The 19,153-nt window shown below is 42.8% G+C and overlaps 2 protein-coding genes across 3 annotated transcripts; one reads left to right on the forward strand and one right to left on the reverse strand.

Moving 5' to 3' along the window:
* Window positions 1-3,421: 3,421 nt before the first annotated feature.
* On the reverse strand, window positions 3,422-5,569 carry kcna4 (potassium voltage-gated channel, shaker-related subfamily, member 4; the record flags this gene model as incomplete). Of its 2 annotated transcripts, XM_083994936.1 has the most annotated exons (2): window positions 3,422-5,343; window positions 5,425-5,569. In XM_083994936.1, 2 exons carry the CDS (start codon window positions 5,567-5,569, stop codon window positions 3,422-3,424), a joined length of 2,067 nt encoding a protein of 688 aa, XP_083851062.1. The 2 variants fall into 2 exon arrangements, with proteins under 2 accessions (XP_083851062.1, XP_083851061.1); XM_083994935.1 differs by having other exon boundaries at window positions 3,422-5,569.
* Window positions 5,570-16,872: 11,303 nt separating this feature from the next.
* On the forward strand, window positions 16,873-18,345 carry LOC311001744 (gonadotropin subunit beta-1-like; the record flags this gene model as incomplete). The annotated part of the gene is made up of 2 exons (XM_083992870.1): window positions 16,873-17,016; window positions 18,142-18,345. 2 exons carry the CDS (start codon window positions 16,873-16,875, stop codon window positions 18,343-18,345), a joined length of 348 nt encoding a protein of 115 aa, XP_083848996.1.
* Between the last annotated feature and the right edge of the window lie 808 nt (window positions 18,346-19,153).

The following is a 19,153-nucleotide window of genomic DNA, read 5'->3' on the forward strand; positions in this document are numbered from 1 at the left end:
AAATATTGAGATCTGATATGAAGCTGTGTATTTTTCTGACCAACAGGACAAACATCAGAAGTCTTGGTGGTTACACTGGATCTGAAGCAGCAGACCCTCACACTGCAGAGGCTACAACCAGCAGATATCCGGCCTCTTTAACAGGTAAAGTGACTCTAATGATTGGCTGATTAGCAAAACTGGTTAGGAACTCTCTGCTGACCAGCTCCGTTGTGACGTAACCTGGCCAGACATGGTGTACTGGCTTCCTTTCCCCCCTTCTCCTCTATGTCCTTTGACAGGCATGGAATACCTTTTGAGAAATAACCATAAATAACTCTCACTTTGTCACATGGCCCAGCCATATGGTCTAAATCTGCACTACAAAGACTCAACCGTGCACGTGACAATAGGTCGCTGTGAACGGTGCAAAGTATTCGGCGCTGTTCTGCGGCTCAGGATGATACAGACGTGCTTTCACAGTGAGCTCAGCAGCTACAGGCCTAAGAATATGCCTGACCCACACACTTTGCTTGAAAAATGTTTTGGATTCCGCCTCTTGCTATAAGCCATATTATGTAAGTGCTAAGTGCGAAAGGTATCAAGAGGGGTTGGCCCCGCGCCAGCATGGTGCCGAGTGTTTGGTTGTGGGTGCAGGTGTTGAAAGTATCTTGTATGAATAGTTCCTCCGAGGATACAAACACACAGAGCAATAAATTATTATATGCTGATGCAGTGGTTTTGCGCTGGGGGGGAAACACTGAGAAGCGCTGATGAAGTTGAGCGTGGATTTACTGCATTAATGCAAATATACACAGATCGTGACAAAAGTTGGAAACTTCAAATATAGAGCTGTGATGCAGTTACTAAGACTCAAAACACTGCATAGCTCAGTCTAGTCGCAGTTTGACTCGACTGAGCAACAATTACAATGTTTCCTCAACTTTCTCCCAACAGATGACAAACTTTTTAAGCCTCAAAACTCTCCTGACAGCAGTAAAGAGAGCTGTCGTGGATTATATAGAAATGCTAACACAGTCAACAAATATTCTTGTTGTCTCCTCGCATTATTTATTCATGTAGAATATAATCCCATTGTACCAACTGCACAAGAAAATATTCTGCTTTCAATAGTCATTTGTATATGATATGTCCTTTTACTCGAATAAATTCAGTTTGCCTGTTTAAATTTCCTACAACTAAGTACTCAGATAAACAGTTGGACTCTTCACTGTCAAGTCCATTCCCACCGTTTGTGCACTGATCTATTCAAACGTGTGCCATCACTTGTACTGTAACACCGTGGTGCTTTTTGTTGTGATGCAACAAATCCCAGTGAAATATGTGTATGAACGTGCCAGACTTTAAGGTCAGTGCAGAGAAGCTGTCTGTAAAATAACCTTCAAACTTTGCACATTCATTATTCTGCATAATGGCGGTCAAACAGCCAATTAAAGTAACAAAAAAACAAACAAATTATAGGTGGATTCAAGTTTTGCTACAACACCTGTGGACTGATGAAACAAATATGACTTCACTTCCACATTTCAAATAATAAAAGTCATGATTTAGACTGATACATATAGTATTGTGCAGCATGTGTCATAGTGAGTATTTGCTTAAGACAGTGGGAATAGGGACAAAACAAGGACACTGTAAAGTAAAATCAGGTCTTTTGGTGCTGATACAGTCTAACAAAGCAGGGAGGAACTGCAGCACTTCAACATGATCAGTATTAGTATTAGAGAAAAAAAACCCTGCTGTTCTCAAGATGCATTTCTGAACTCCCCAGACAGTCAGTCTATTAACGAGCCACAAAATCCACTGAGCTAAATCTTCCTGAAACCTCAGTCATAAACTCCCAGCAGGCTGACCTGATGTCACCTAGATGACATCATTACAGCCATTACGAATAAGAGGGTGTTTTAATGTGATGGATATTCAGCATAATCGTTACCTGATCACAGGATGACTGCATGCACAAGAGTGTTTTTTTTTTTATTTTATGCGCCATTACGCACGCGTAATTGTGCGTCACTCTCAGGTCTAGGGGATAAATCAAGGGTTTGATAATGAAGATTAGGGTGAAATATTATTAAAAATGTGCAGCACATCTAAACGCAGCACGTATTAATCACCTGTCGGATATTTTCAGGAGCTGTATTGGCTCGCCCTCGTGACACTGGGAGTTGCTTTCAACATCACTGCATAAAAAGAAAATCACTGTCACACGCGCACTGCAGGCCACATACCTTGGAAGACATCCACACCCCGGAGATCCTCTGAGCTCGGAGATAATCATAGTCCTCTTGAGAAAAAAAATATTTTGTGCACGAAGTCCAGCGGACAGGAGAGGAAGTTGCTCGCAAACTCCCCCTCCGAGGAGTTTCCACAACGGAGTCATTTTTGCTATAGCTTTCCATCTGCGTCCGTGTAAAGGGATATTGTCATTTTGAGGTGGTTCAAATGAAACTGGGGAAACTGCTGTCGCCAAGGCTCCAAGCCTGTCCGTACAAAACCTGGCGGGGCAAGTCATTTTCTCCAGCCATTTTTTTTTTTTAATTCTGGTGACTCATGTGCTTAGCTCTCACGGTGGGTCAACGACACAAGGCTGTTTTGGCCTATTGTGGAAAAACTTTTCTGTGTGGATGTCATAAAAATAATTCTAGCCCTGGTTTATTTGATGACTGCTAAATGCTATATCTTATCAATGAGCGTTTTGTTTTTATCAATATTAATTATTGGAACAGAAATAAAAGTCTTTTTTTTATTTTAATCTGTCTCAGACTTTTCTTTTATTGGAGAGGGGTCATAAATATCCTTATAGTTTTCTCTCATGGTGGAAGTATCTCAAACATTCCTCAGCTAAGTGGTCAGAGGACGACTAAATTATTGCCATTTGCATGGCCTACAGTTTTTGTCTCTAAAATAAAAAATCTGCCAAAACCCAGCGCAAATACTACATTAGTGCAAACAAATTGTTAACTTTATTGCATAACAGCAAAAAAAAAACGATCACCCCTATCCATTCTGTTATTGACAGATGAAACTCATAAAGTGCGAATGCATAGGCTGTCTTCTCTTCAATTTCGATTGGATGTCAGATTTGGAAGCCCGCACAGGTCAAATGAATTCATTAATAAAACCCATTAGGCAAATGTTGGTCAGAATTGTTCCTACAGGTTCGTCGGGGTGGAGAGGATCTGGGACAAACTCGTTCTGAGATGAAGAGAAACTCGCCAATTGGTGTCAGTGTGTGTATCTGAGTGTGTGTGCGGATATTTGTGTGTGTGTGTGTGTGTAGAGAGGGAGGGGGGCTCTGAGACGTGCGTAAAACTTGTGTTGTCAGGGGGACCACCTGCTGTTTGACGTACAGTGTCTTTATAGGGAATATTCTTCTTCAGAAAAAGAAAGGTGGGGGGGAAGGAAACTCTACTTGTAATCACACGTCAGTCTGAATGGATTTAGAGTTAGTACTGTTTTTTCTGCTTATGTCTGTGCCGTTTCCTTTACTGGGGCTTTTGTCCAGACCGCAGAGCGACTCAGTGACCCCTTCCTCCATCTCCATATACTCCGCTTTGTCACCCAGCGACGATCCGGAGGGCGAGCCTTTGAATTTCCTTAGAAAGTCCGGGAAATAGGGGCAGCCCGGGGGCATGCTCTCCACCACCGGCGTCTGGTCTTCGTTGTCGGTCTCCCTGTGGTAGAAGTAGTTGAAGTTGGACACTATGACCGGCACCGGGAGCGCGATGGTTAACACGCCGGCGATCGCGCACAGGGAGCCCACTATCTTCCCCCCGACGGTGATGGGCTTCATGTCGCCGTAGCCCACCGTGGTCATGGTCACCACGGCCCACCAGAACGCGTCGGGGATGCTCGTGAACTGGGAGGTGGGCTCGTCCGCCTCGGCGAAGTACACCGCGCTGGAGAAGAGGATGACACCGATGACCAGGAAGAAAATGAGGAGGGCCAGCTCCCTCATGCTGGCGCGCAGGGTATGACCCAGGATCTGCAGCCCCTTGGAGTGCCGGGACAGTTTGAAGATGCGGAACACCCTGACAAGTCGGATTATTCTCAGGATGGCGAAGCTCATCGCCTGCTGCCCGTTGCCTTGGTGCTGCGCCAGGTCCGTGCCGAGAGTTATGAAATAAGGCAAAATGGATACAATGTCTATTGAGTTCATAATGTTTTTAAAGAAAGCGGGTTTGCTCGGACACGCAAAGAAGCGGACTATAATCTCAAAGGAGAACCAGATGATGCAAACCGTCTCCACGATGAAAAAGGGGTCGTTGAAGGGAGTAAATCCGTGGTCAGGTTGAGTGGAGTTGTGTCGTGGCTGTAGATACTCTTTTTCATCCCTGAACTCCGGCAGCGTCTCTAGGCAGAAAATGACTATAGAAATGACAATGACCAGCACGGACACCACCGCGATCCCCCTGGCCGGACTCGAGCTCTCCGGATACTCGAAGAGCAGCCAGATCTGACGCTTGAACTCGTCCTCGGGCAGAGGCTTCTCCTCCTCTTTGACAAAACCCTCATCCTCCCGAAACTTGAGGATCGCCTCGTCCCCGAGTTCGTAAAACTTCACCTCCTCGGAGAAGATGTCAAACGGGACATTGGCGGGTCTTTTCAACCGCCCCCCCGACTGGTAATAGTACAGAATGGCGTCAAAGCTCGGTCGGTTTCGGTCAAAGAAGTATTCGTTCCTCAGCGGGTCGAAGTACCTGATTCGCTTGTCCGGGTCCCCCAGGAGAGTGTCCGGGAACTGAGTGAGAGTCTTGAGCTGAGTTTCAAACTTGAGTCCCGACACGTTGATGACAACTCTCTCGCAGCAGCCGCACTCGCTGTAAACATTCTCGTATCCGGACTGAGGGCGCCTGTCGGTGATCGACACCGTCTCCTCCTCATCATCCATGTTACACAGAAAGCTCGACCTCTTGCTTCCCCGGTCGCCCCCCTCCTCCCCCTCCTCTTCCTCGGCTCCCTCGGCCTCTTCCTCCTCTATCATCATGTCCTCCTCGGATCCGAGCAGCGCCAGCTCCGAGTGGCGCAGGTCTCCGCCGAGAGTCGTCCGGTTGCGTCTCCACCGTCCGACCCCGCGCTGTTTTTTCCGCTCTCTGAGAACTCTCTGTTGCTGCTGCTGCTGCTGCTGCTGCTGCTGCTGCTGCTCGGGCTCCTGCTGGTGCTGTGGCGGCTGCGAGGAGGAGGTGGAGGAGGAGGAGGAGGAGGGGCGCGAGGCGGTACCGCCGCTGCTGATGTTGGCATTCGTGGAGGAGGAGGCGGCGCGAGACTGATGCTGGCGGTTGTTAAGGAGATGAGCGCTCGAGGAGGAGGAGGAGGAGGTGGAGGTGGAGGTGGACCCCCCTACGCCGCCGCCGTTACCGCTCCCGCCGCCTCCTCCTCCTCCTCCTCCTCCTCCTCCTCCTCCCTCCGCACCGGCTCCACCGTCGGCCGCCGCAGCCGCCGCTCGAGACTGTACAGCCTGGCGCTCCCTCTCGCGCTCCCTCTCCCGTGCGCGAGCCGCCTGGGCATATCCGTAAGGCAGGTGACTATTGCACCCGCCGTCCGCACCCACCATGGCAAACTCCATCTTTAAGTCAGTGAGCGGAGCGGTTCGGTTCCGTGAGGTGCTACGGGAGCCGCCTCAGGGCGACGTGGATGCAGGCCAGAGAATAAAAGTTGCAGCTCGGAGCGCGCGCGGAGAGAAAATGAGACATCAACCAGTTCGACCAATCACTTGTGAATATGAGAATGTCGGGATCACAAACGCACCTCGGTCAGGTCCATGCTGAGTGCAGTAGTCCATGTGGTTACTTACATGATAGGAGATATTGATCAGCCTATCTTCCCGGTTAGGCACAGGCCTTTTATGACATCATTACCAAAAAAAAATAAAAAATGTAAGGGCCGGTGGCATAGCCTGTTACGCAGACGCTCTGTGTCAAACTTGCAGCGCCCTTTTTATTTGCTCAGCATTATAAATCAGCAAGTCAACAAGCTACACCAAAACACTCTCCCCTCGGCTTCTCCGGTGCCCATCAGGTGGTTAATTTCCCCACGACCGGGGCTTGTGCCCAAATGCGTGTTTTGATCCACCGTGGTCACTCATGGTTGCCATTTTATGTGATGAGATTAAAAAAAGAACAAGAACAAGAACAAGAAGCTGGATCCGCGCTGTTATATTATGGAGCTCCGGTGAATCTGTATAAGACTTTATCCTTGTGACGCTCTGGAGCTGCGAGAGAAAGAGAAGACAGGAGAAAACAGCAGTTGGTTCACAGGCAAAAAATAGAAAAAGATAAAAATGCATTCACATGGATATCCGTTGTTTTGGCGACTGCACAGCCCAGGATACTACGCATATTTTACAACACGAGGCTCTAAAACTTAATTGGCACATTATTATTCCCATTATTGTCCTTAGGGCTATTATTATGGAGTTAACATGAAGGTAGCCTATCGGAAATGATCGCAGAGAGAGGCATTTGTGTTTCGCACAGACATTACGCACGAATCCTCTGCTCATTAAAATAGCCTCCCTTCATTCTGACATTCATACTTACATGTGAAAAGGGGCCAAACGAAATCGCCTCGGCCCCACTACAAACAAATATGCTGGAGGAGGTGGAGGAGGAGGAAGAAGGAGAGGAGGAGGTATAAGGTAGGTGAGGATGCAGTTCTTCGCTTTTGCCCAAATTCCCCACTTGATTTTGGGGGGGTAGTATCACAAATCCCTCGTCGTATCCAACCAGCGACCATAACATCCACTATATAGATCCGTGGTCTGACGCACTCCGAGGAGGACACTTTTTGGCTGCGTCTCGACGTCTTGTCTCAATTCAACAGGATCTATTGCCGCTTCCTGGTTCACTGGCAGCAATAATCATTTAAGAGAAAAAAATTAGAAGAAGGAAGCAGGTGTGCGAGCGGCGAGTTGGCATCAATGACAGCTCCACACGGTCACGGCGAGAAGAGATGCGAGGGGAGGGGGGGTAAAAGTTTACCTTCACGCAGGCGAGGGGAAATGGCCCCATGGTTAAGTCTGAGCATCACACATCTGTCTGTCTGCCGCTGTAGCCCTACCTATATTCCTGTATCCCTCCCATTGTGTGTGTGATGATGGAGAGGCTCGGTGAGAAAGTCATTCATGTACTGCAGCGCAGGCAGCCAGGCAGGCGGTGCTCGGTCCTCCCCCAGTGGACGCAGCCGGTCACTGCGCACCGTGCTGCAGTCTCACACACACTCAACTCCAGCCTCCTCTGCCTCTGCCCTTCATCAGCACTGCTGGGTGGCAACCGGTGTCCTCACCCCCCACCCCCTCCCCCCAAAAAGTAACGCATTACTCTCCACTCAGACCTGAAGTAACGTATTGTGCTCACACAGTTTTCACCTGGAATCATCCACATCCACAAATACACTGATAGTTTTGGGCCTGTTTGGAAAAAAAATCTCTGGGAATGTGTCAGTTCTTCTCCATATTTTGTAAGCGCCACATAAACAGACACATATATGAATATAAATTATCACCTGAACCTGCACAGGTGTGACTCATCAATAAGAGTTTCCATGCACAATGTCTGAATTTGCAGCACTGGGATGGAATACACAGATCTACCTCCTGAATATCATTTACCCACAATTTGTCTGCACCCAGATAAAGGTTAAGCATCAAACTTATCGATCTATACTCAATTCAGTCATTTTCAAGCAAACATTACCAAAATAGATTGCAAAAATTAATTTTACAGCAAACTGATTATCTTTGGACTGTGGAGTGTCTGCCAGATATCTGAAGCAGTCACATAGGGCCGACAGAAAGAGGGGTTGATATGTGTCCAGCGTTTAACACACTAAATGACTAATACATAAAGAACAGGCATGTTTATGAAAGAACAATGAACATGGCTGTTTATTGTTTGTAGGCTATGCTTATGAAAGCCCTCGAGTAGATGTTTAGCTCTGCGCTTCAGCTGCGACACCAACTGCAATTTCCCCTGCGAGAAAACAGGAAAACTAAACATCATTAATATCCATTGTTTCTGCCATTACTTTGAGACTTAATTAAGACAGCACCTAAAAGAGTATACCACCTAGTTTAGGAGTGAATTCATTTATTTTTTGTCCATTATACTTTTATCATGTCCCAGAACAGAAGAAATCACAGAGAAAACAGCTGAATTTCTGTTGACGCTGCAGATGTTAAATCAGCAGACAAGTAATCAGCCGTGACAGAATGATATACAGAACAACTTCCGTGTCTACCTTAGTGCAAATTTGCCTTTGACATCCACAGCAGTTGAAAAACATTACAACATTTCACTGCAATATCACTGAATGACTTCAAATCTAGTGCAGCCCAAAAAAACATTACTGATATGCAAATCACAACCTTAAAGATAATTACAGTGCCTCGGAGAATTAAGGGCTTTATTGTGAAAACAGAAGGAATCTGTTTGCTAGATGCATTAAAACACCCATCAGTGCTGATGTAGAAGAAGATGAATTTCTATAAAGCAAAAGGAGGTGGAACTTTTCTTCTGTTTCTCCCTTAAAGGCACAGAACCCAGTCAAAAGACCAGAGTCACACACCACCACAAAATCCACAAAACACAGGAGTGTGAACTGCTGCCCATCCAAAGATAATTTAGAATTATGTTAATTCAGTGTTTGATAGATAATCATGATTTGTAATCTGTTGAAAATGTGTTTACATCTTTCATTTGTGTCAGTGCAGCAGTAAAAGTGGCAAAATGCAGAGTATTAATGATTTAATTCACATTCAGTTGTCTCTATGGAAAACAGTCCAGGGCGAGGTCAAAGTAATATTTAATTGCTGACTCAAATGATCGTTTTGTAAATTGAAAAGTAAATACACAATAGAAAATGAATGTAACTCGGATGTCACATCCAAACCAGAAGCTCTGAGCTTTGATCTAAGTGTACAACCAGGAATTGTGGTGTATTTTTGTTTTCCTCTCTCCTTCACTGAACTTTTATGACATAACAACTGACACTAACTCCAGGAGAGGGAGTTGTGTTTGTGTCAAAACAGAGCCACGCATCCATATGCTGTTCTGTTTTTTCTCCACTGTTGTATATTTATAAAGAAATTTCAAAGATTTGTGAATTTGAACAGCAAAAAAGAAAAAATATACCAAATTCTTTACACAAGGATGAGAGAGAAGGCTTGGAGAGTCAAAAGAATCAGCAGGCCTGTGACCCTGCCCTCTACTAAACCCCCAACACTGCCCGTGTGCCCTCAGTAAATGTCAAACAAAAAGACAAAAGTACAATGATCAGTAACTACAGCAGATTCAAGCACTTCTATGTCTTATTTGAATCACATCATTTAAAACCACAGTACATCAGTTCATACAGTGCATAATTAAAGGTTATCTTCTCAGCTTGTAAGAGAAACAGAACAACACTGTGCTCTCTCTGCTCTTTATCTCTCACTTGAGACTGACCTGAAATAACCTGAGTTTTTGGACAGTAGGAGTGAGTACAGTGGCCAATTTGGAGACTGTAGCACAACAAGCCGTCTAACAAATGACTATACTCAGGTATGAATGAGTCAAACAATGGATTACTATTGAAAATGCAATTAAGAATGCATTACTTTTTTGAGTAATGACTATTGAAAACCCAAGCAAGTCAGTATAATGACTATGAAGGTGATTTTTCATTAATCTGGCCACTTCAGCTTCTATTTATATACAAGTAAAGGCAGAGTTTGTGGAAATAATGACGCTTAACAAAAGAAAGATTGTTTCTACTGCACCCAACAAGCAATTTGATGATTGCTCACCACTCAAACACAACACGAACTGAAGCTGGAGTTGACAAAAATCACCGTCAGCAGCTTCCAAGTTACAATCAACGGGGAGAGCAGGTGCTGCGAAAACACCTGGCAGGGTAACTGTTAAGGCACTGTTATTGATCAACCACCCTATCGCCGCCACATTTATTTGGGTCATTTTGCGCAATGGGACAGTAAAGGTCTTATTCATTGCACCTTTGAAACCTCCCAGATTTAATTTGATTGCGTAGATAATTGCTTTTCCTACAGGTAACACCGCAGGCCTCGTGCTGGGTTGCGCAGCAATCAGTAGCTAGAGCCTGTTCAGTCCTGTCCATTTGATTCTAATACTCTAATTAGGACAAGAACAGCCTGTTATCCCAGACCAGAAAACGGATACAATATTCCTCTAAGGAACCCTAATCATTCCCTGAGGTACTTCTTTAAATCTCTAGTTGTAATACTCCTGTTGGGATATTTTTGGTTGCTTGTGCAGTCTCCTTCTAAAATGTATTATACAGTCACTGTGCTTCTTTTTCATAAAAGGAAATCTGAAACAAATGTAAAATCCAATGCAGTGGGCTTATGCTTGTGAAATAATCAGTGCTGCTGACATTGCAAATATCACTCACTGATTCTATAAAGAGCCTGTTTTCACAGTCTCTCTCTCTCTGTGTATTCCAGATACTTACCAAAGACATTAAAGGAGCCTCTTTTTCTAGTCTGCACAACATGTAGGCAATCTTCCACCCACCACACACACATCATGCACACTCGCCCTCTGCACTTCATTGAGTATCCACCTCACTCAGCACCAGGGGGAGTTCTGAGGTCAGTAATAATAAGAGGTGATAGAGTGAGGATCGAGGGTATACCTTATTAAACACAAGTTTGGATGCACTTTGAACTGATTCCAGGGCTGCAACACAGCTGCATCCGTTGACAGCATCTCCCTGCATCTAATTCAAACACGGTTTACTGAATTCAATTTATTTAAATGAAAAAACAACAACATTTAAATGTGAAAGATGTAGTGAAGTGGCAAGACATTTGCATGCTTATCCTGTGAACCAGGGTATGCACACACAGCACTGCTGTAGGGGAGCATGCTGCAGCAAGGCTTTTCAAAGTAATATTCAAAAGTGATTAGAGATGTGTGAATCTAGTGGAGAAAGTCAAAAATATTTTAGATTAAGATACATTGCTAACCTTTTAACCTCGTTCATAATGTTTTGCATGGATGAATGGCAGCAGGGTTTCAAGTTAGACTGAGATTCGAGAGAACTAATTGCATGAAACGACATGAAAAAATCTGATTATGGTCAAACTCCAATATTATTTGTAACGAATATTTATACTGATATATCGTGATTCAACTATCAGATAATAATCAACAATCAGATTTGAAGAATAACTAATAATCGTTCACCAAAAACCTACAGGGCCCTTTGAAAATATGGTGAGGGGGTGGGGTGCATACATGGTTTGGGTACACCTTCTTTAGTGCGCAATAGTCCTTTTAGTTTCATGGTTGGATTCTTTTTACTTCTGACCAACAATAAGTGTGAATCATCTTATTACCAACAATAATCTGATATCAGATAACAAATAATGTTATAGCATTAGATGGTAACTTAGTTATCAAGGTTCTACTGCGAAGATAAAATGTTACATCAGCTACTAAGTCATTCAACACACATTTCTTATTAAAATGAAGCCTTTCAAATATCTGTAGCTGCCAGGTTTGGCATCTAATGTCAAGGGAAAGGTAAAAGAAAAAAGAAAAAAAGTGACAGTTGCTAATTTACCTCCCAATGTTGCCTTCTAAAAAGGTCGTAATGTAGAGCCAAAATAATGACTGCATAAAGTGTATGCAGTCGTGTAAAGTGTATCTAAAATGAATGCCATATGAAAAGAAAATTTCATAAACCTTAGCGGGTGAATTGGCCATTGATGATAATATCTGGTGTTCAATAATATTAGCTGCTAACGCTGCCCTCCACAAATGTGATATATACTTCATAAAAAATGTCATTAACATTAGCTGGTAATTTGGCCACCAACGTTCTTCTGAGAAGATACAATGAAAAACTCCATGTTACATAAGCTGCCAAATTTGAGCATCACAGTACATTTTCTATTAAAATTAAATCTACCCAGTCACTTTAGCAGTTAGTTTGGCCTCCAACAGTCTGGGAAAAGTAAGTTTGCACTTAAAAAGATAGTGTTAGCTTCTAGAAAACAAGACAAGTATGAATCTACAGACATTTAGGTTAGCATTAGCTGCTACTTCTGCTGCTAATTTTAATTTTGGACATTTGGACATTAGCCTGGTATAGTTGAACTCTCTGGAGTATTTGAGCATTTTGGATGTGGTCATATGTTGTAGGTTATGCCTTCATCTCTGTTGCATTTCCAAATATGTTCTTCAAACAGTCCATGTAAAGTCGGCAAACTAATTTAGTTAAATCTTTAACAGTATAACTTTTCTCTCTCAGGATTTCACAATTGTAAGGTGTTACAATGCTTCCTGTCATTATCAGAGACTCAACATGAGAGATCAACATGCTAAAAGTAGACAATCAACACCGGAGCAGAAAATTCAGCAATAGTTCTTAAGAAATAGCAATTTTTATAGAAAGCATTTCTATCAAACTGTTAATGCAACACTGTCTTATGTCCCTATTGTTGCTAAAGGTGAGAGAGCTGTGAAGGTCCTGCCAACTCGGCCCACTTCCATCTACAGGAGAGGGGGGAAGACTGTTTAAAAGACCAGAGCCACCACTGAGGAGTCCCACAGGTCACTGACTGACATGCAGTCTGTAAGTGTTCCTTCTTCACTTGTTGTACACATTTGTATTTATTCATACACTTAATGACTAGGATGGTATAATTAGCCCAAATATTTGAGAACAAACAACAAAATGTGGACATGAGATATTCAACAGACCACAACAGACTGCAGATGTGCTAATTAAAGAGATAAAACCACAGATATAAAATCGTGCAGGATGTAATAATGGTGAGAGAACAGAAGGCAGTGAGGAATCAGCTGCAGCTCACACACATAAACACACCTACCACCTACTTCAATACGGAAACATCCAGCACAGTCACCAAACAAAAGTCTTGTCCTTGGCTGTGCTGTGGAGGCGTTTGTTTAGACCCGATAGTGGGAGGGGGTAAACGTGTGTGTGTGGGGGGGGGTGGGGCGGGGAGTGCAGTGCGAGTGTTTTTGCATGCGACACAATGATTTTAAAGGAATCTGTTTCTGATAGCGGCTGTGATCACAAAGTGGTACAGTAGCAGATGGAGCGGCAGAGGAGGCGAGGCTCTGTCTGCAGAGATGGGGAGCAAGGTGTGACTGAGTGGGTTTGTGGATGTTGTCAGTCCTGTTATGGCCGTGTTTACGACGTGTTGATTAAAAGAAAAAAGCGTGAGGATTCTGTTCCAAGAGCTCAAAACCAATGACCCGTGACTTAAATTTGTGATGTCAGCAAGATGTACAGCTTGGCACTGTTTTATATGTGGCTTCATATAAAGCTTGTTTGAGCTTTTGCACCCAAAGGAGATGTTTTATAGTAGTGCCTGGAGTTATGAACCAGAAAATCATTTTGGGCGCTGAAATCATCACCTCGTCCATCATTTCCAAATTGATTCCCAGTGGACGTTAATGTGAAATCACAGGGCAGGCCCTCTCTCTTGTTCTGGCTGTGGGAAAGAGGAATGAGTCGCTCACCTTGGTGTATTCTGCGTATTGTAATGCTTCGTCAAGTATTGTTTTCTCTTAGCTCGCTGCAGCACAAATGAGCTATTTTTAGGACCATAATATTGACATGTACTTGAAAGTCTTACCTGCCCTATCCAGATTCCAGGTTGACTGTGAATAAGGTCTTTATGGAATTTGCATATCAATGCAGTGCAGGCATGGATGCAATGGTTTTTTAGCTCCATACTTAATAAATCAATTTTCAGTACAGATGCGCTCATTTTAAGAGGAATTACCAGCCGTTACGCAAACTGCTCCGAATATGACTAACGATGTGTTCCTCTCTGAATGCGAGATTAATCATTTATGACTGCCGTTCATTAAGGACAGAATGCATGCTAACAATGATGTATTTCGGCTGAGATTTCCTAAAGGAAGCGGCGCCTTAGAGGGCAACGGTGACACTCTATAAAAGTCCTTGTTAGGCAGGTATGGCAGTTTGGTCCCCGGTGGCTGCAAGGGCAGACGGAGCAGCAGTTGGATGAACTGTGGCTCCTGCCCAAGTAGTTATATGCCACTGTCACTGCAGCCTGTCCAGCTGGTGGTGCAGTGCTAAAGTTTTTTTACTGAATGCAGCAGAAGACTTCCTTTAAAACAGGCAGGAGCAGACGTTGAGGCTTCGTTTTATGTGTGCAACAAAAAGGAAAAGCTGTGGTGAAGTTCACTTTTAGGTAATTGTACTTTGAGACAACATTGCATGTATCCATTTTTTTTAAACATATGCATTGCTCACAGTATTTCACTTTGCAGAGTCAGATCTACAGACAAAGCTTCAAAACTCTGTGGCTTAAACTAATGTGTAATACTCTGAAAGAGGCATAACATGTTCTTTGACTTTTGATATTTGAAGTACATTTTGCTGATACTTAAATGCAGGGCTTTGATCTGTAATAGATTATTTGTTCGGCTTGGAGTTGCCTCTTTTTCCACCGCATCAAAGTAAAAAGTGAAATGCACCTCATTAATTATATTTAAAAAAAAATGTTACAGAGAAACTTTGGAGGGATTCATTCTGATGGATTATTCACACAGATTTCTTCCTGCTGATGAGCTTCCCTGCAGTTGTAAATGTTGATGTATCAGTTTTTGGATCATGTACAGAAAAAAAAAAGAAAAAACTCTAAGCCTCTGTGGGAAACTTTTTTGACTTTGGCATCCTACGGTGTTAGGAACAAAAAGACACTCTGGCGCCGTCTTTTTTTGGATACAAGAGTGTTTTGAATCTGACTCCTAAGATGAATGGGCTGAAAGTAGCTCATAGATTGGACCAATATTCACTTAGATGCTCTCATTTTTCAAAAACCAAAAAGTGATGTCATAATTTAACATTTTCTGGTCAGTCTCTGATATTGATGTGTCAATGTACTGGAGAGCATTACTGCCTTTTAAGTCATGGAAAAGATCGCATATAGCAGCATGGCAAATTAATTAATGATACTTGTGTCAGTGTTTTCCCTCTCACTGTGGGGGCAGACGCATGTTTACAGTCCTGTGGTTCACTCAGGTAACCCAAACAAGAGCTCTGAAGATTCTGCGTGGCTCCTCCTTGTGTGTAGGAGGAAAAGGCCTTGAGCCACGGGCCTTCCCTGAACTGCCGAAGGGAAAGACACGAGGATTCGCTTTCAAGTCTTAAACAGGTAGGAAAAACCTGCAGCGAGCCAAGGCCGAAGGGATTAGAAGGATTTATGAGCAACGCTATTTAAGTAACAGAGAGGACAGTTGCAGGTGGACAGCTGCTACAGATGTTGAGGGAGCAATAGAGGGAACAGGACGTGCAACTGAGGTTCAAAGCAGCAGCAGCAGCAACAAGGTACGTCGTCTGTTAACTGATGTTGACTGATGTGGTTTATGAAAATTAAGGATTTATTATCTCTAAAGAGAACAAGTCGAGGAGAATTAGATCCTCTCATGGTAGTTTTGTCCAAATTATATCTATATGTATCTGCTGTAGAGATTATGTAAGATGAAGTCTACAGTTGTCTACAATACAGTTATGAAAAGCAGGTGCATTTCTGTTAGTGGTGTGAAGTTATGGAATGCATTACCTGATTAACTAAAATACAGTAAGAATGTGCTAATATTCTTTTTTTAATAAGGTACAAATAAAAAGACATGGTGATAGATAAATACAGACTTGCTCTTGGGTAACCAAACAATGGAGAGCAATTATCACTACTTATGAAAAGATAGATGTATGTATGTATATGTTTGTATCTATGTATGCGAATGAATTATATACCTACGCATGTATGTGTGTGTAGGTGTATATGGGATACATATGTTTGTACGTAGGTATGTATGTATATGCTTCTTGTTTTGATTGATATGTAAGAAAAGGGGGGGGGCTATAGTTTATGAGCTTCTGCCCCTACCCTTTGGTTGTGACCAGAGTTTATACTCTCTGAGTGACGCAGAAATACAAATTTCATTCATTCATTCATTCATTCATTCAAGTGTATATGCTGGTAACTATAATTTACCCCATTTTTTTGATTGAAGAGTTGAACTGGAAATGATCATGTATCCCTAATCTTTTGCTCTGCTGATGTAGTTGAAGGATATTTTCTAACATGCATCCTGATTGACATGTTAGTCAAACTACATAGTGACAAAAAGATGAAACATCTCTTAACTTACCTCCAGTACAGATGTTCTTTGGGTTGATTTTTCTGGCTCCATCTCTGGATTGTCCTCCACCATTTGTGGCATTCAATCCATATCATATATAACCCACAGAACACACTATACAAATGAAAGTCCTTGAGATTGTAAACTGGAGGACATACCAAGCATGTTGCCTTAAGAAAGACATGATGCTGTTGAGTTGGAAAATGTTATTTTAAATGCCAGGAGCAAAAGAAATGTAATTCTCTTCACCTGCATATTGAGGTGGAGGCAGACGTCCTCCTCAGAGTTGGATGACTCTTAACTTTGCCAGTTGAAACCAGAACGAACCGCGTGGCTGTGTAGGTGTAATTTATTTAAACCAACCCTTTAGGTCCTGGTAGAAAATCTACAGCATGAATAAAATGGTGAAGATGAAGAAATGAATTTCACCGAATAAATCTGTCACAGTTTCTACAGAATGTCCTTCCTTGTTAGATTTCAATAAAGATTATATGACACATGATTGATGTCACTTCTAGGAGTTTAATAGCAGATTTCCAAACTGACTTCTGAATGTGACCTGTACATCTGTTCATCACTTTCAGCCACATCAACTTGTTGGATCTTCAGACTTCAGGCTGAAAATCTGACGTGAGACCTGATCCCCTCTTGTGGCAAGTGTCTGCGCTGCACCCAGCAGAGGATGCAGCTGGTTGTCATGGCAGCAGTGCTGGCAGTCGCGGGGGCGGGGCGGCGCTGCAGCTCCAACTGTAATCTGACCGACGCCATCATTGAAGTGGAGAGCTGTATCGGCAACGTGGAGGTCCGCACCACCATCTGCCAGGGACAGTGCTACCACGAGGTGACTCTAAACAGCATCAACACCAGCAGCGCTCCTTCATAGTAACAGTCACAGTGTCAATATCACTGGGACAAACAGCACTGGACAGGTTAAATGAGGAAGGAGGTTTTTCCTTTAAAAAAACACTCAACAACAGTTTAAAGTTTCACACTATAGGCTACACAAGACAGGAAAAGACACTGGTGTTGAATTATATGACAGGACAGAGAGAGAGACATGGTTAAAGAGCATTACCATGTTTAACCTCTATCTTAAAACAATAGTCTTGTGTGAATCAGATTTTTCATTTTGTAATTATTCCAGTTCAAAAACAGTTCCCCACAGAGAGAGAATCTTTGAAGGAGGAACCGGTGTTAACAGGAGGGAAGATATGGTTCATATTGAAACCTGACTGCTGTTTAAAAAAAAAAAACTTCTGCTAACCTTGGTTCAACTGTGTTAATTAATATATATAATGAATAAAATAAAATTAGCCAAGTAGACTTTTCCAGAAAAAGGGGGAAAAAAATATATACTAAGTTAAGTTACTAAGTTATGTGGATAACTTCACTGAGTGGAACCCAGGCTCTTCTCAGATTTTGAACACAGAATAAAAATAAAAAGATGTTTTACTTTAAAAAGTTAACCCTGCTTTCTGAAATCACTATATAACCTTTACTGATTTGAAAAACCCAAACAGTAACATAAATCCTGAATAACCTGTTTTGTTGCAGTCGCAATTTGTTCATCTATTTAAGACCTGCTGAGTAAGTAAAGATTATAGTGGGTGATAATTAAAATCTGTTGTAATCATGCTTTATCAACCCCCTCCTCCCCCATTTTTACATATTTTAAAATGTAATCTATTTTTAAAAACTGTTATCATTCATCTTTTAAAATCTATTGTCATTGACATGTCCATAATATTTTATTTGTACATCACTCATGTACATCACTCTGAAATCGTTTTAATATTTACATTTTATCCAACTTTTTTACGAATTTCTCTATTTGCCTATTTTGTACAGTTACAGTGAAGACAGCAGCTGTCAGCTGCATTTTATTGATTGATTTCAGTTTTTAATTATTTCACTTTGTTTTCCACTAGTGAGCAACTGAATAGTGTTTGTGTCTTGTTGCTGACAGGACCTGGTCTACATCAGTAACGGTTACTGGCCGGAGCAGGAGACCTGTAATGGGGAGTGGTCCTACGAGGTGCAACACATTCCCGGCTGTCCTGTGGGCGTCACCTACCCCGTGGCCAGGTCCTGTACGTGTGCTGTGTGCAACAAAGACCACATGTTCTGTGGGCGCTACCTTGGAGACGTACACCGCTGTCCCTCCTACTAACCCACCATCCATCCCATCACATGTACTCACTGACTTGACTTGGAGCTGAAATAAACAGGCATCAGTTAGTGGTTGAGTTTTGTCTTTCTTTCTGAAGTGACATTATCTTTTTTAATTTGTCTTGTTTTTTTAATTGAAATTGTCGTTCAGGTGATATCAGCAGCACATTCAACCCTCTCTGCTCTGGTAGTCAATAATTTGTCAGCACAGAGGAAACGATAAGATGCCGTCTGCTGTTGAAAGCAGAAGTGACTCTAAAGTCACAAAGGCAAACTAGAGATTTAATGTCCCACCAGCAGTTTCCCTGTTTGTCCGGACCAAGGTGTCTGACCCCTGGACTTCTCTGCTTTTTATGCAGAGAACAGGAAAACAGTCGACCTCTCCTCCTTTGTGACAGGTGCTAATGGAAATGTAGAGTCTGCTGAAGTGTCAGTGGCTCTGTTCAGTAGGGGGAGGCTGGATTTAGACAGAGTGTGGTTTACAATGCCAGACATTGTTCAGGTGTAGCAGATTTAATGTCAGGAACTCCGTGTTTAGGAAATGACCGTACGCAACATGATGAATGAATATTGTATCAACAAGAATGTGATGGTGGCAGGCCTGGTAGATGTTTGCACTTCACACATTGATGTTTTGGGGAAATGTGTCTGTTCACTGTGTTGGTGAATGTCAGATGACAGGATTGATGCTGCTCTTGTCATAAATATAAAAATAATAATGATGAAGCTTCAGGAGATGGTTTAGCTTAGTTTAGCTTAGCATAAAGGAAGCAGGATAAATAGTTGTGGATCAGCAACATGTTAAGTTG

This window comes from Trachurus trachurus, assembly GCF_905171665.1.
Source record: "Trachurus trachurus genome assembly, chromosome: 3".
NCBI lineage: Eukaryota > Metazoa > Chordata > Actinopteri > Carangiformes > Carangidae > Trachurus > Trachurus trachurus.